Source organism: Peromyscus leucopus, chromosome 8b (genome assembly GCF_004664715.2).
Source record: "Peromyscus leucopus breed LL Stock chromosome 8b, UCI_PerLeu_2.1, whole genome shotgun sequence".
In the NCBI taxonomy this organism is placed as follows: Eukaryota; Metazoa; Chordata; class Mammalia; order Rodentia; family Cricetidae; genus Peromyscus; species Peromyscus leucopus.
The window spans coordinates 663,616-680,843 of NC_051086.1; the positions used below are offsets into that span (position 1 = coordinate 663,616).

At 50.6% G+C, this 17,228-nt stretch overlaps 1 protein-coding gene across 3 annotated transcripts; it reads right to left on the reverse strand.

Annotated features, from left to right (window-relative positions):
- Window positions 1–1,736: 1,736 nt before the first annotated feature.
- C8BH16orf71 (chromosome 8b C16orf71 homolog) lies at window positions 1,737–17,179 on the reverse strand. 3 transcript variants are annotated; one of them, XM_028894854.2, is made up of 9 exons: window positions 16,934–17,179; window positions 15,157–15,316; window positions 14,062–14,205; window positions 11,970–12,452; window positions 9,386–9,503; window positions 6,680–6,821; window positions 5,084–5,191; window positions 4,770–4,853; window positions 1,737–3,048 (listed from the first exon to the last, which is right to left on the reverse strand). In XM_028894854.2, exons 2-9 carry the CDS (start codon window positions 15,262–15,264, stop codon window positions 2,667–2,669), a joined length of 1,569 nt encoding a protein of 522 aa, XP_028750687.1. In that variant the 5' UTR covers window positions 15,265–15,316; window positions 16,934–17,179; the 3' UTR covers window positions 1,737–2,666. The 3 variants fall into 3 exon arrangements, with proteins under 3 accessions (XP_028750687.1, XP_037056688.1, XP_028750688.1); XM_037200793.1 differs by lacking the exon at window positions 16,934–17,179 and adding an exon at window positions 16,677–16,902 and having other exon boundaries at window positions 12,402–12,452; XM_028894855.2 differs by lacking the exon at window positions 16,934–17,179 and adding an exon at window positions 16,677–16,901.
- Between the last annotated feature and the right edge of the window lie 49 nt (window positions 17,180–17,228).

Sequence of the window (17,228 nt, forward strand, 5' to 3'; positions counted from 1 at the left end):
GTAGTTGAGCTGAAGAGGTGGCTCAGTGGTTAAGAGCACTGGCTGCTCTTTCAGAGGACCAGAGTTCAATTCCCAGCACCCACATGGTTGTTGCAGAATATTTGTTTACACTGTGAAGATGTGTGTCTTTGCCAAGGTGCTTTCTGATTGGTTTAATAAAAAGCTGAATGACCAATAGCTAGGCAGGAGGAGGTTAGGCAGGACTTCCAGGGACAGAGAGGATTCTGGGAAGAAAGGCAGAGTCGCCAGCTAGACGCAGAGGAAGCAGCATCAGCAGTACATGAGGATGAGGTAACGAGCTGCGCTGCAGAATGTAGATTAAACTAAATGGGAGACAGGCGATGGCGGTGCACACTTGTAATCCCAGCACTCCAGAGGCAGAGCCAGGCGGATCTCTGTGAGTTTGAGGCCATCCCAGTCTACAGAGCGAGTTCCAGGACTGTTACACAGAGAAACCCTGTCTTGAAAAACAAAAAATACAACAACAACAACAACAACAAAAAAAAATGGGTTAAATTATAAGAGCTAGTTAGGAACAAGTCTAAGCTATAGGCCAAGCTTTCAAGTCTCCATGTCATTATTTGGGAGCTAGCTGGTGGGACAGAGAAAGACTTGTCACACACAGTGGCTCACAACCATCTATAACTGTAGTCTCATGGGATCAGATGACCTCTTCTGATGTGCAGACAGATGTACATGCAGACAGTGTCCATATACATTAAATAAATCTTATTAAAAAACATTTATTATGTGTATGTATGTGCAGGAGGTGTGTGCACCGTGTGTATATGTGGAGGTCAGAGGCCAGCTGGTCGGATGTCTCCATCGGCCTGTAGGTCTCAGGGAGCAAACACAGGTTACCAGACTTAGCAGCTGGTGCCTTTACCTGCCGAGCTCTCTCCCCAGGGTGTCATTTTTGATGTTTCCTCCTGTTTGTTCTGTCACCCACCTTGTGCTTTCCCCATCACTCAGGCCCAGGGTTGTTCCTTGATTTTCTTCACTCCCATAATAGATGCCGGCCCTCGCCCTGACCCCATGTGCTCTGCCTCTTCTCTAGAGAATGAAGCTTTGGTATGGCGTTTCTCTCCTACACCAGCCTCAAGAGCACTAAGGATGCGCATGGGAACAACAGAGGCTCCCAGCCCCGCCCCCCACCCTCCTGAGCTAGCAGACGTGCAGCATGATGGGCATGTGCATTTCTTGGGCTTCTCATATGGAGCCCCCCCCCCCCCCCCCGACACACACACACCACCAACAGGGCCCTTCCTGTTTGGGATCCCATCTTCACCTCATGGCCTTGTCATTCCTGATGTTTCCGGTGCTAGGTGTGTTCCATGATGGCACTTCACCTGGTCCTATAGGTGACCTCAGTTGTTTTTTTTGTTTGTTTATTTTTTGGTTTTTGAGACAGGGTTTCTCTGTGTAGCTTTGCGCCTTTCCTGGATCTCAATCTGTAGATCAGGCTGGCCTCAAACTCACAAAGATCCGCCTGCCTCTGCCTCCCGAGTGCTGGGATGAAAGGTGTGCGCCACTACCGCCCAGCTCTGACTCGGTTTTATAACCCCCAAGACTCCCACCTTTAGTGTCCTTTTGTACTTGTTTTCTCAGCCATCTCCTGCATGATCTTCTGAGGCATGATGACGTTGCCCAGGCGGTAGATCTGGCTTTGAACCTATGTCTGCCTGCCCACCCACACCCTCCAGCATTCCTTGAAAGCCAGTGATTGACAGGCACAGTGGAATTGCAGCAGAATTTATTTCCTACCACTAGGATTCATTTCCAGCGGGTTTTCTAACATCAAGTGGGGTGGGGCTGGGAGAAAGCAGGGTTAGGAATAATGAGGCACTTTTGTTCTTGATGGCTAAGTGGCTGAAGCAGAAGCTGCTGGGCAGAGCAGGGAGCCATGCTGCCCTGGAGTTCAAGCAAGGCACCTTTGCACTTGGACAGGGCAGCCTGCCCTGCACAGGGAGGCTTCCTGTGGCCTTGGGGGAGGCCTGACTTGCACGTGGCTTCTAAAGGATATGTCTTGGGGTTGGGATTAATGGTTCAGTCCCTATGGCCATATCAGACAGGGTCTGTGGGTCAGGATACTGTGGGCTTGATGCTGGCTACCAGTGACAACAGTGATCTGTTTGTGATCCTGCCATAGGACCTGTCTGTCCTTTGTGTGGCTCAGGACTTGACACTAAGATCTTTGCCTATCTTCAGCAGCAGGGCAGCTGGCAGTGACAACCACCACCACAGCTGACTGCTAAAACATTTGTCAGATGCCAAGTATCCTGCCCTGTGACTTGAACTCTGCCATGCCACCCAAGCCCTGCCTTGGTAGTGGTTTCTCTGCTCATCCACAGAACAGGTGGGGAAGACTCACGAGAGATGAGGTGGCATGAAATCAAAGGGGCTGAGAAAGCAGGTACAAAAGACTCTAAAGATGGAGTCTGGGGGTGAGATGGGGGAGGGGGCAAGCTTGCAGGTAACCAGGTGGAGGAAGTTCAGGTGTTCCCTGTGGGGTCAGGCCTTGGCTGGTCACACAGCTTTCACTGGATACCAGGGAGGGAGAGTGGGTACCATTGCATTTCACACAGAGTGACTTCTGGTGTTGGAACTTCTGGTAGTATCCTGGATACAGTTCCCAATGCCACCACAACAAAAAAGTTTACATATGCTTAAACTGGCTGGGTGGGGTCCAGAGCGAGGGTCTCAGCCTCCAGAGGCAGACTATAGAGGGAGCACCAGGGCTGTGTGGATCGAAATCTGCCACCCAACCTGCTTTTCAGGTCCTTTACCTGAGTTGAATATAGCTGGCCCGTAGCAGGTAGCAGCACCTCTCTGGAGGGCTGTGTCCCAAGAGGGTCCCCTAGATCCAGGGCTTTCTGCTTCCCAGCCCCGAGTTTTATGTGTTTCTTCCTCCTAGTGTGGGATCCTGTATCTTCTGGGGCCTGAGCCTTCTGGCCTCTAGGACTGTCGCTGGTGGGCCGATGGGATGGAACAGCCCCCTTCCGAAACGCCCTCAGCTGCTGGAGAAGCTGGCTCTTCCCAGTACAGTCCCTGTGACACAGGAAAACCAACCTAACCCCTGCCACCTGAAGGCCAGACCTCCCAACCCGGAAAAGAGGAATATCGTATGTGGTTTCAGCTCCCATTCCAAAGTAAGGGCATGCTTGCAGCAATGTCTACAGCCACTGCAATCTGGTTGGGAAGCATGTGAGATGATAATCCTTCTGGATTTCCCCTTAGCAATGGGCATTGTTCTGGCTAGTTTTATGTCAACATAAGCTAGAGCCACCTGAAAGGAGGGAACCTCAATTAACAAAATGCCTCCATAAAATCCAGCTGTAGGGCATTTTCTTAGTGACTGATGGGAGAGGGCCCGGCCTGTTACAGATGGTGCCATCCCTGGGCTGGTGGTCCTAGGGTCTATAAGAAATCAGTCTGAGCAAGCCGTGAGGAGCAAGCCAGTAAGCAGCACTCCTCCGTGGCCCCTGCATGGCTCCTGAGTAAATTCCTACCCTCACTGCTTTTGACAATGAACTATTATATGAACTACGAGTGAAATAAACCTTTTCCTTCCCAAGCTGCCTTGGTCATGATGTCTCATTACAGCAACAGCAACCCTAAGATAGGCAGCAAGCCTTTGTCAGAAGCAGCTGCACAGTGACTCCACCCCACAGGAGAGGCAACCGAACAAATGTTCTCAGCTGGGCTAACTCCAACCGATGGAAATGTCTGGAAAGCATGTGGGCTGGCATGTGACACAGGGGGACTGCTGTGAGTCTGAGGCCAGCCTGGCTACAGAGTGAGACTCTTATCTTGAAAGAAAGAAAAAACCAAAACCATGGACCAGAAATGTTCTTATGGCAAGCCTTCTCCACAGATGTATGGCTAATTTCCCATCTGCACAAAAGGGAACATTTCTAACATCCAAATCCTGGGCCACCACAGTTGCCACCAACAGCATTTCCCATGTGCATTGCCTTGGGGTCCTCTAAGGTAGGAACTAGTTTTCTCCTGTATCTGAAGAGATGAAGTGAGAAGCTGAAGGGCCAGTTTTGGGTGTGGCCCAGATCTAGCTGGAGCTGCAGCCTTCAGAGGAGGACCTGGGCCTGGTGCCTGGCAACCAGGCAGCCAGCATCTCAGAGCAGGACAAAGGGCCACACTGACCTTGACTCCCTCTCCTTGAATGAGCAAGGCCTTACCAGGGGTGTGTAGGAGGAGGAAGGGACGTCTATGGGCAGGTGCAAAGGAAAAGCCAAAACTTGGTGTGGCTGAGGCTCCCTGGGGTGCTGCTGTACCACAGGCTACGGCAGGGGACCTTCCAGCACTTCCCACCCTGTCTTTCTGGACGTCCACATCCCATGTCTGAGCTGTTACATCGTCCTGCAGCCTGGCTCTGACATTCCTGGTGCTTCAGGCAGCTGTGACCCACAGTTCTCGTTCATCCTGGGCCACAGTGGGGCCCCGATTGGACACTGCTCTTTAATTTACCAGCTCTTTTTACATTTGGCCAACAGCTGGCCCTACACTTTCTCTTTACTTCTGCTGGGACCAGCAGCAGGGGCAAGATAAATTGGGGAGCTGTTTTCAGGGGCTGGACTAAGATGCCATGGAGTGGGAAGCCTGATGTCACTCACAAGGCCTGGGAACAGCAGGTCTGGCCACACCGGCGTCCCCTATGCCAGATTATAACACAATGATACCCATTCTCACCACACCACTGCTGGCCCACGTCTGGGGGCCTACAGCACGGGAAGGGGAGACCCCGGAGTTACCTCCGCTCTTGGGAGGATGGCCCCTGCCCTGGGCCTGCTGTCTCCACGTCTGCCTCCTCGCTGTCAGAGGAGCTATGTTCAGAGCTGGAAGTGGAAGAAATGGCTTCTCAGGATGCGCCCCCGCCACCCTGCCAGGCCTGCCTCTCGCCTAGGGACCTCCCTGGGTACCCAAGAGGAGTGGTAGCCAGCCATAGCTAAGGGGCCCCTGGGTTTCCTGCCATGTGCTGAAGGGAAAGCCAATGTGCTCAACCCTGATGAGCTTTGCCTGTGTCCCTCCTCTCCACCTGCCGGCAGTTCTTAGCATCACTTTGTACCTCTCCTGGGACTGGCGCGCTTGTGGTTCTGACGGCTCCGTCTGCCGTAGGTCAAGGAAGATGGTGGGAGGCTCTGTCTTCAGCCTCCTGCTCTCTGCCCAAGCACTTCTGCAATGGAGGGTGAGGTGGCCCCTCTGTGACTCCTGCCGATTGCTAGGCAGGTCCCACCACTGTGCTCAGGGCAGCTACTCAAGGTGTGTCTTTTGTGTGCTGGTGGGTACTTGGAACCCATCTGTTCTCAAGGCCACCTCCGGGACAGGCTAGCACTTCCTCATAGAACTGGGCAAGTCTGACATGCTGTGTATCAGCTAGGCTGGTGGGCAGGCCTGTCCAAGTGCTCAGGAGGCTGAGGCAGGAAGACAGAAAGTTCAAGGCCAGCCTCAGCAACTTAGCAAGACTTTATTTTATACATGTACTTTTAAAAAGATTTTTGTGTATGAGTGTTTTGCCTGCATGCATGTTTATCCACTATTTGTATGCCTGTTCGTGGAGGCCAGAGAGGGCATCAGATACCTGGAACTGGAGTTGTAGACAGTTGTGAATCACTATGTGGGTGCTGGGAATCAAACCTGTGTCCTCTGGAAGGTGCCCCTAACCACCAAGCCATCTCTCCAGCCTTAGCAAGACTTTAAAGATAAAAAATAAATGGGAATGGGGGGGGCGTGTTGGAAGGGGAAGGCTGGGGGGCGGGAGGAGGGAGGAGAGGGGAATCTGTGGTTGGTATGTAAAATGAACAGAATTTTTCTTAATAATAAAAAAAAACCCAAAAAGATAAAAAGTAAAAAGAAGACCTGGAATGCCACGCACTGGTAGAGCATGTGTCTAGCATGTGTGAGGCCCCGAGTTCAGTCCTCAAATCATAAATAAACTGTCCACTAAGTTGGGGACGGCTTAGCACAAGCTAAATCATCCAAATAGATCCATAAAATTCAACAGCTCTCCTCCCATTAGCCACATTTCCAGTGCTTAGCAGTCATGTGGAGCTGCTGAGTCTCATACCGGGAAGCACAGGCCTAGCCATGTCTGTTCCTTCCGCCAGCCAGGCAGAACCCACAACAACTTCGGGGAAAAGTCCCCAGACTCCTGAAAACTGTGGAGGAAAACTGTGGGAAAGGGGACCCCCATCTCCATCTCTGCCCCCCCAGCCTCACTCTGTCCCAGCCTGCGCTCCTCCTTGTCACAGGACAGGCGGCTGCCACGGCCCTTCAACCCAAGCCAAGCTACAAGGCTCCAGGGAAAGGTTCCCACTGGCCTGGCTGGGTTCACCAAGGTCAGACTAATCAACTTGGCCAGAGGGGCGGGTTATGTGATAATTCTGTTGTTCCCAGGGAAGTCAGGTGGGTATAATGTTATCGAATGAGACAGCTTTGGGGCTCAGTACACAGCTCTGTCATTAATGGCCTGGAGAAGCATAGCAATCTGAACCTCAGTTTCCCCATCAGTAAAAATAGAGATAATGGAGCATTTGCCTAATTAGATTCCCTATTCAAAGAGAAAGTGCATGCCAAGTGTCCCACTAATGTCCCAATTAACACTGCCTAGAGGCAGGCTGGCTCTAAAGAAGCGGCCGGGGGTGTGGGTGGTGGGGAGTCCCACCTGCTTCTGGCTTCCTGTTCTTCTGGGTCTTGGGGCTTGTCAACAGGTACCTTCCAGGTATGGTTGCAGACTCTGGACTGAGTGGCACACAGGAGGGCCAGCTGCTCCAGGATTGTGTCCTGGGATAGTCCACTGGTGTGCCCTGGGGATTGCCAGGAGAGGGAGTTACTTAGCTCGGGGTCTGCCTCTCAGTGGCTAATCTTCAGGCTCCAATGTGCCTCACCCCAGATCTTTCTAACACTTCTAGCTCCACTTGGCAAAGTCAGGGATAGTCATGGCTTCAACAGAGGCTGATACACTGCATTGTGACACAGGGGTCACAGGTGACCACAGTGAACAGATGTTTGTACCTTTCAAAAAGTAGCAAACAGGCTTATATAGGGGTGTGTGTGTGTGTGTGTGTGTGTGTGTGTGTGTGTGTGTGTGTGTCAGGGATGGGGGCACTAGGGATTGAACCTAGGGCCTTGTGCATGCTACCAAGCAGTCTGTTGCTGAGCTACATCCCCAGTACCCCATTCATCTTTTTACACACTACATATTCTATGGATAGACTTTGTTCATTGAGCTGAGTACACTCTCTGCTTTAGCTAGACCCCTATTGAATATAGGCTGTTCCCAAGTTTTCGGAGTTTTTTTTGGAGGGTTTTTTTGTTTGTTTTTGTTTTTGTTTTTTTGAGACTGGATTTCGCTGTGTAGCCCTGGCTGTCCTGGAACTCACTCTGTAGACCAGGCTGGCCTCGAACTCAGAGATCTGCCTGTCTCTGCCTCCCGAGTGCTGGGATTAGACACATGCCACCACCGCCCAGCAAGTTTTCAAGAGCACAGCAGTGAACATCCTGGCGTATGTGTTTATACAAGAGCTTTTCCAAATGGAACAGCTTGTCTGGTGGAAGTGGCAATCATCTCACCACTTGGGAGGTAGAAGCAAGATCAGTTCAAGGCCAGTTTCAGCTACATAATGAGTTGAGCCAGCTTGGACTACATGTCTCAACAAAATAAAACCCAACAAAAGGAATAGCTTATCAAAGAGCCATTAGCATTTCAACAGAGACCAGAGAAGGTGCTTGTTATACAAGCCTGCCAACCTTGTGGACCACTCCACCACACCCTGAAGCTCTGCTGAAGCAGGACATGCTGTCACATGCTTATTAGTGGCAGCACTTTGACGTCTGAAGCAGGAGAATTGCCAAAAGTTCCAGCCAGTCTGGGCTACCATATAAGACCTTGTCTCAAAACAAAAGCCATGGTGGTGCACACCTTTAATATCAGCACTCAGGAGGCAGAGACAGGCGGATCTCTGCGAGTTCAACATACCTGGCCAACATATCAAGTTCCAGGTCAGCCAAGGCTTACCAGTGAGATCCCATCTCAAAAACAAAACAGAGGTAGGGCTGGGAAGAGATGGCTCAGTGATTAAGAGTACTTGCTGCTCTTGCAGAGGATCTAGGTTCAATTCCCAGCACTCACACAGTGGCTCACAACTGTATCTAACTCCAGTTCCAGGAGATTTGCTGCCCTTTCCTGGTGCATGCATGGATGTGCATGTGGTACATAAACGTATATACAGGCAAAACAATTATACAGATGAAAAATAAAAATAAACTTAAAAAAAAAAAACCTTCTTGCTTCAAACATCCCAGTGGCTGTCAGTCTAGTGTGTAGCTAGAGTTTTCCTGCCTGGCCCACAGCCTCTCAGACCCAACCAAGTAAATACACAGCGACTTATATTGTTTACAAACTGTATGGCCATGGCAGGCTTCTTGTTATCTACTTCTTCTATCTTAAATTAACCCATTTCTATTCATCTATACTTTGCCACATGGCTTGTGGCTTACCAGTACCTTACATCTCCCTTGTCATGGCGGCAGCTGGCAGTGTCTCTCTGCCTCAGCCTTCCACTTCCCAGAATTCTTTTCTCTCCTCATCCTGCCTATACTTCCTGCCTGGCTACTGGCCAATCAATGTTTTATTTATTAACCAATCAGAGCAATACATTTAACATACAGAACATCCCACAGCACTAGTGAAGTCTGTGGTCTGGAACTAACTGGTCACTGACATCTAGGCCATCCTTGCTCCTCAGCTCAGACATGCGTCCATCTGCTCTTAGGGCCTGCATGGGTGGGGAGAATGTGGGGAGGTTTGCCTTTTACAGAGCTACTCATAAGCCAGGTAGTGGTGGCACATGCCTTTAACCCCTGCACTTGAAAGCAGAAGCAAGGGATCTCTGAGTTTAAGGCCAGCCCAGTCTACAGAGAGTTCCAGGACAGCCAAGGCTACAAAGAGAAACCCTGTCTCAAAAAATTAAAATAAACAGAGCTGTTTGTAGCAAGGCCGTGAGCACAGTGAGAGTATATCCTCAGCCTTCACTTTCAAATAGGATGAGGGATGTATGAGTGTTAAAGCTGCCTGAAAGGGAGCAAGAGACAGGTTCTGCTCCCCCCAGAAGAGGAGGAGGAAAAGGAAGGAAACTGGAGGAAGAAAAAGGGTGGACCACAGGGCAAGTCCAGTTGAAGGCCTGAACATCTGGCTGAGCAGGCAACCACATGTATGATGAACGACTGAAGTCTTTTGTAAGACTGGCAGTGAGTGTGCTGAGGACAGTAAGGGCACAAGAGCTCTTCCCATCCCATACCCTTGCCACTGAGAGACTAGGAAGGGGATCTTTATGGGGATTCACTTGGACTTCAGTGCTGAAGGTCAGACCTTGGTTTTGGTAGCGTTCAGCTAACCACCATGCAGTCCTGGGAGCACTGTCACCCTGGCTGTCTTGTCGCCCTGGCAGGCTCTGAAGGATGTAATCCAAATCCCAGTCTTCCAGTTGCTGAAATGATAAAACTGGTCATTCCGAGGCTGCAGGAGGGTCCTGCAGTAGGAGCCCCGGCTTTCACAGCAGCTGCAGCCAGCAGAGGGTATCATGAGTCATCATCCGCTGTAGTGAGGCAGGCAAACATAGGAAACAGCCCCATTTGGTTTTGGGTTGTCCACACATAATAATTCAATTGGCAGTACAGTTCCTTCACCTGCATGTATTAGACAGACACACACTTCTTCAAACATTGCACCTAGCAACCTCTGAACCCCCCTGACACCCTACTACCTGCATTAAGCTACAAATATTCCCATCTCTCTGGACTATGGTATAAATCTTCCCTTCTCAACTCTGTAATAATCAAATTTAGACAGCTGCCATTCAAGTGTATTTCCCAGTGTATCTAGGTATGAAGAAGAGTGGGTTATCCTGCCTGAACTGGTGTCTAGGCAGTAAGGAAGAACTGTGTCTAGGTGTGAAGAAGAGTGGGTTATCCTGCCTGAACTGCTTTGGTGTCTAGGCAGTAAGGAAGAACTGTGTCTCCACTGGTCCTTCAGGGAAAACCCCCTATTTACTGCAGCCTTGTACCTATGCATAACTAGGCAGTCAGATGATTACAATCTGATGCATTATGGGAAAGGGACATGTGCAGTAGGAAAAATGATTACACGATCTAAATAGAGAAGCATCCTAATTATGCCCCTTAGTAGCCAGCCCCTTTCCTTTAGACCCCATAAAATGAAGCCCCATTAATCCCGACAGTATGTAGCTCTTTAATCTGTTGTCACGTAGCTCCACCAAAGTAGTCATGCTTCTTTTGCACATCTGTATGAAACTTGTTTTCAATTCTTTGAATAAGAGGCCAAGAGCCTGAAAGTACCCAGGCCAGACTCCAAACACCGAAAGAGAGTGGTATTGGAGGTTGGGTGCATCTGGCACATGAACGCACTGTCTGTTGTAAATGATTACGCACTAAGCCCTTCCTTTAAGGTGAGCCCTGCATTCTTTCCCCTGCATTCTCCCCTCCCCCACTCCCACCACATAAACACACAGGGTCTCTTTGTGTAGCCTTGGCTGTCCTGTCTACTCACTCTGTAGACCAGGCTGGCCTCTGCCTCCTGACTGCTGGAATTAAAGGCATGCGCCACCACCGCCCAGCTAGATCTGCATCTCTTGACACCTCCTTCCTTAAGCTTTTTTTTGGGTCAATATTTTTGGGCACAAAGGTGACTAACCTGGAGGAAACCCCATTTTTTTTCAAACAAGATCTCATTATGGCTGGCCTTGAACTCTATGTAGCCAAGGATGACCTTGGATGTCTGATTCTCTTACCTTCACCCCCAAACTCTGGGATTACAGGCCTATATCACCACATACATTTGATGCATAAAAGACAAGCACTCTACCAGCCAATACACTTTCTGGCCTTCTCCTCTGTCCGAACTGTCTAGGTTCATACCAATGTAAGATGTTTAAAAAGTTTTGCAACTTTAAGAACCTGGTGGTTCTAGCAGGAACTGGAGAGCTTGGCCCAAATGGCTCTGCAGACATAGGTGGAGGGAGGAAGCCAGGAACCTACAATGGACGCTTAAGTGAAACCTTTCAAATTTCTGCAGCCATATAGGTGTGGAAGAATTAAAGATGTGAGGGTGGACAGAATGAAATGGCTGGCTTCTATAAATAGCAATGGAGAATTCTGTGCATGTCTGTGGGCTCACATTCTGTAAGTTGTTAAAGAAAGTGATGCAGGGTTGCTTGGCCTTCCCCTGCTAGGCTGGAGCATCTTTCAATATGTCCACCTCCACCTGGAAGGAACTGAGCTTGCACAGCTAACCAGGGTATTCTTCATAGCCTTTGAAAACGGGGCAAGTATGACAGGCTTCTTTCCTGTCCAGTGGGCAGGGTGGCCTCACAGACCACAGTTGTGGGTCCCAAGGCTACCCACCCACCATAGGGGAAACAGACTTACCACCAAGGGACAGGGGGGCACTGCTGTGCTTTACAGACCCACTCTCTTCAGACTCCTTTCTAGTCTGCAGTAGCTCCCAGAATCCTCTCCTCTCCCAACCCCTGCCTGTCTCCTGCCACTTCTCGCTAATGTCTTCAGTCTGAGCAGTTGGGCAGCTGCTCCCAGTGTGTAGGGTCTGCCCACGGGGAGGACTGCACTCCAGCAGCACCTGCTTCTGTCTTATGCATGACTGTGAATTCAGCATTCATGCTTGGGGTCATCTGTGTTCTCTCTAAAGAAGGTTCGAGTTGCCTTCTCCTCCTCCTGTCACCAATTCTCACTGAGGGTGAGCTCCATGCCAGCGTCCCCACATCCTGTGACAGGAGCAGCTTCTTGCTGGCCAGTGGACCTGGGATTTGGGCCTAAGGTCCTAGAGGAGACGCTGGTTCCAGCCTCAGTAGTGTGGCAGGACTGTGGCCATGCTGCAGGGGAGAGGCCAGAGGGCAGCCTGAGCAGTGGAGACAACCTACCTGGAGTGAGAGCACTGGACATCCTTCCCGAGGCTGCTCCGAGGAGGCTTCTGGCCGGGGTCCTGACTCTGCAGCCTGGCCCTGGTCTCCACAGGCTGGGTTCTGGGCAGCCTGGGTCACTTTCTGAAGGATATCCTTCTCTATCATCCTCTTCCTCTCCCTGCGGAGGGCTTGGAGCTTTGTAGAGTTTCTAAAGTCAGTATCTGTGGGCTCTATCTTCAGCTTTCCTTCCAAAGGAAAGGTGGCCTCTTCTCCCTGGGAAGTCCATGGGGGACTCTGGGGTCCTTTGGGGTAAGACAGGCTTCTAAGGTTGCCTTCCAGCCAGGATGGGTCCTCCTCAGCCTCCACAAGAATAGGGCTGATTTTGACACAGCTCTGGTGAGACCAGCCAGGGCCTCCTCTTTCCTGAGGGGCCAAGTCCTCCTGTCTTACCTTCTGTCCACTTCTGGGTTCTATGGCTAGTCTCCCAGGAATCGGAAGTGGCTAGAGAAAAAAGGTATCCTCTGTGACAACCTGCAAAGACATACTTGAGACAGACAGACAGACAGACACACACACACACTATGCACGATTAAGTGGAGGTCAGAGGGTGGCTGAGAGTCACTTTCCTTCTACTATGTGGGTTCCAGGTATGGAACTCAAGAGTATCAGGCTGAGCAGCATGTGTCTTTTCCCATCGAGGAATCTCATGGGCCCCATTTTGACCCTTTTTAGTTCAATAACTTGTCCGTCATATAGACATCACCACTATTTCCAAAATGATTCCACTCCCTATTGCCCGTCTCCCAGAGGATATGGTAGTCCTTACAGAAAAGGAGAAAACATCTCATGAAAATCATGTTGCCTAAACTGACTAGAGTCCTAGTTGCCTTTCAGGTTCTCCTGGGGAGAATGAGGGGTATTATTTTACACTTGCTCCTATGAGGGCTGGGCTTCACACAGTGTTGTGGTGGAGAGGGATCAGGTGGTCTCCCACCTTCAGTCTTTGCATACCCAGTTTGCCACAGTGATGCCAGAAAGACCTGAACAGAGGGAGGTTACCCAGGGCTGAGTGGCTTCTGAATCCTAGCCTGGCCTTTAGAGATGGGTATTGGCCTCTGCAGCAACTTCATTGGAAAGTATGTTTAGCCACAGCACATCAAGAAGAGTTAACAGGTCTGACAGGTTGGGGTGGCCAAGGATAAAGGCTGCAGATGGGATCTATTAGTAATTCATTCTCACCATCAAGTCACTGATATGTTTTGGAGTTTGGGTTTATTTATATTTTTATATGTGTGTGTGTGTTTATGTGCACCGTGTATGCAGGTCCACAGAGGCCAAAGGTGGGGCATTGGATCTGCTGGAACCAAAGTTACATGTGGTTGTGAGCTACCATGTAGGTGCTGGAAACTAAACCTGGGTCTTCTGCAAGAGCGGCCAGCTCTCTTAATTACTGAGCCATCCTTTCCAGCCCCTGCCTCGAACTTTTGATGCTCCTGCCTCAGCTTCCAAGTAGCTCAGATTGCATGTTCATACCATCAGGTCTGGAGGGATCATTGGGTTTAGATAGAGGCATTGGTCTCCCCCAGGGACCTGAGAGACAGAGATGGGTGCAGGCAGTTCTTGTGACTGGGAAGCCCAAGCCTGTGCTGTTTCCACTCCTCCCCTCCCCTGCTACTAGGCAGCCAGCACTGGGCACCACTGTGAGGGCATTTATGGAACACTTCCCTTCCACTTTCTGCTCGAGCACTTAGTGGCTGAATATTCAGCAAGCTTGAGTGGCTATGGATTAGCTAGTTTAAGGAGACATTTGAGAGGGCAGTTGTGACAATGGCCAGGCAGTACAGAGTGTCTTGGAAGAAAACAAGAAAGGTAGCAGGTGGCAAAAATCAGAGAGAAAATCAAATGTGCTTACAGTGTTGGGGGGTGCCATGCTTACGTGCTGAATACCCCAACACTAGGCTGTCCTTGAGGGAGGAAGAGGCAAAAGCAGTGGTTTTAAGCATTTAGATCTTTGCTGTTGGTGGAATCCTTTGGAGACTTGCAATCACCATCCCTACCCAGCTCCAGGGTACTTAGCTTAGTAGGTCCCCAAAGCGTGTGTCCCACAGACCTCAGGTGAAGAACTCCTCCCTACAGCAATCCAGGTCCCAGATTCAATACCAAAAGGGTCTTCAGCCAGCTCCTCGGCCAGGTCTGGAATCAGGACAGGCTGGTTTCGCTGAAAGATGAAGGGTTCTTCCTCCTCACAGTCAGACTGCAGAGACCAGGGTGGTTGAGAGGAAAAGGCAGCCATGCTTTGCCCACCCTCCCCAGGCCCATCTGGGGAGGTCAGTTCTCTACAAAGGGTCAAGCCCAAACGAGGCTCAGCAGCACCACCTCCTGTTGGTGAGATGGGAGCTTCCCCTTTCACAGGCTGTGCTCAAGATCTTGCACACAGCAGGCACTGCATTAATGCTGGCACTGAATTACGGTAGTGAAGGGGCAGCTAACAGTGGAGGTCAGCTCACTTTCACACTGACTTATCACTTAACACAGGAGCTTTGGTTGGCTGTCTCTAATGGAGAGAGGCTGGCACTGGCCTGCCACCTCAGAGGGACTTCTTCACAAAGCGATGACAGCGCTGGGCACTGAGGTACTGTCATCATCTGCTTCTGCTGCTGCACCAAGCACTGGGTGATGCCCGAGTCTCAACTCTGCCGTGTTCATCTTTCCAAATGCCCAGGTAGGGCACACTCAGCTGTCTTGCTTCTAAACCCTTGTCCTTCACTCTAAATATCCTATGCCAACCTGTGTGCCGCGTCTCTGACCAGTGGACAACCAGGGGTCCCTTGCACCTGTGCAAGTGGACACGGGTACTGTCAGTGTTCCTCAGGTGGCAGAATCCCTCCAGGACCATACCATGGTGTCCTGGCAAGGTTACTACTCTCAGAGGTTGGCACTGGTCCCAACCTCACCCAACCGAGCTGAGAGCAGCACAAGAGCAAGTTGGAGAGACCTGGGGGTCAGGACCACTGCAGGGGAGGACACAGAACACCAATACCCACACTCAAGAGCTCTGGCAAACCCAGACGGAAGCCTGAAGGAAGTAGGTACCCAAGAGCAATCCCAGGGACTGGTGATGAAAAGCAAGCCTATAGAGAGGAGTGCCCAAAGCTGTCCTTGCCCAGGCTGGACAACTGACATCCAGGAAGAAGAGCTTGCTCACCGGGGAGGAGTCTGAATCCAGGGATGGCAGCTGGTCTTTGGCAGCCTTAAGGATGGCATCCCAGGGAGAAACCGGCAAGGACACCATGTCTTTGTCTTTAGATGTCATGAGGGACCAGGCTCAAAGGATCCTTTCTTTGTATATCGTCATCAGAGGAGCCCTGTGGAGCACACGGGGTGAGGTGGCAGTGTCTAGGTGTCCAAGGACAAACTAGCATGGGTAGCCTTCCCAAAGCCTTGATCATCTGAAGATGAAAACACATCTGTAGCTTTCTATTTTCCACCAATTTCCTTCTGGTTCTGCAAGCTTGTGTTACTGTGGGTGTGTGCAGTGATGAGTGCACAGGAACATGGCATCTGTACATATATGCATGTGATGTGCTTAATGATGTGCATGTGAAAACAGAGGTACATATACTGATAAGAGATATATGTATAAATAAAAATGACATATATAGTGGATATATATACATGTATATTTGTGGTGGTTTGAAAGAAAATGGCCCCCATAGGGAGTGGCACTGTTAGGAGGTGTGGCTTTGTCAGAGTAGGTGTGGCCTTGTTGGAGGAAGTGTGTTGGCTCTGAGGTCTCCAGTGATCGAGCTACACTCAGTGACACAGTTCACTTCCTGTTGCCTGTGGATCTCTCAGATGTAAAACTCTCAGCTCCTTCTCCAGCACCATGTCTGCCTACATGCCACCATGTCCGCCTACATGCCACCATGTCCCACCATGATGACAATGGATTAAGCCTCTGGAACTGTAAGCCAGCCCAATTAAATGTTTTCCTTTATAAGAGTTGCTATAATCATGGTATCTCTTCACAGCAATAGAAACCCTAACTAAGACATATTATTATCTCCATTTTATAGGCATAGAGAAGTTGATAAATACCAAAGAGAGGTTGAATCAAAGTTAAGGTCTGGGAATGCACCTCTTTGGTAGAGCATTTGACTGGCATATATAATGGACAGGACATGAATCCAGTCCCCAGCAATGAGAAAAAGGATTTAGGGCCTGAAGAGATGGCCCAACAGTTAAGAGTGTCCTCTACTACCCTTGTAGAGGACTGGAATTTGGTGCCCAAAACCACAACTACTTGTAACTTCTACTTCAGGGAGAACTTATGTCTCTGGTGTCCACTGGTACCTGCACCGAAGTGCATAGATACCTACCTTCACACATATACATATAATTAAAATATAAACTTTAAAAGTTAGGGGTTTAAGATCCATTATCCAGAAGATTTTGTTAGTTATCATTCAAATATTTCGCTGGCTCAGCCCCGCTCCCCTTTGTATCTCACCCTAAAAAAAATTTGCTTGGCCCTCAGTGGACAAAGGGACTTTAGGATTGTGGGGTGAAGGCCAAGCGGACCAGGCAGATCAACTAGCGGTGCCAAACCAGGGCAGCGGCAGGGAGGTCAGTCGGGGCTTTAAGCCTCTGAATCTTGTAACCAAGGACAGGTGTTTGGCGATCCTGAATTGAGAGCGCAGGTGGGACCGCTTCTGGTATACCCACCAGCCGGATGTTTCCTAACAGGGGCTCTGGCAGTGAGGTACAGAATCACGGAGGTGAAGAGCGCCATCCAAGACTGATCGTCCTTTAGGTGCGCAAAGCGTTGGGGTTAGAGGAGGGCTTGACCACAGAGGGAAGAGCATGGGCGGGATCGGAGGACCAAGGAGCTCACGGTTTCTCCCCGAAGCCCGTTGGCCCCGCCTCGCTCCGCCCCGCGCCAGGCGTCGTTGTCAAGGGGACTGGAAGGCGGCGGGACAAACCTGCTGGCGCTGAAACAGGAGGATCGCACTCCCCGCCACCCGCAGCGGGATCAACCCCTCGCCTCGTGGGTTTTCGCGGTCTCCCACTCGCTTCCGGCCGCTCCGCTTGTCCACTTGCCCTGTCTCCGGGCTGACCAGGGCCACCGACCGCGGCCGGGCGACCCGGCCCTGGCAGCGCCAGTCGCGCCTCTTCTTCGCTGGGCTCCGCCCACCTCCGGGCCTCAGGCTCGGCTCGTCGTATCTGCCATCTCATTGGCCGTTGTGGCGGGCCAATAACAGGACGCCCGCCTCTTCC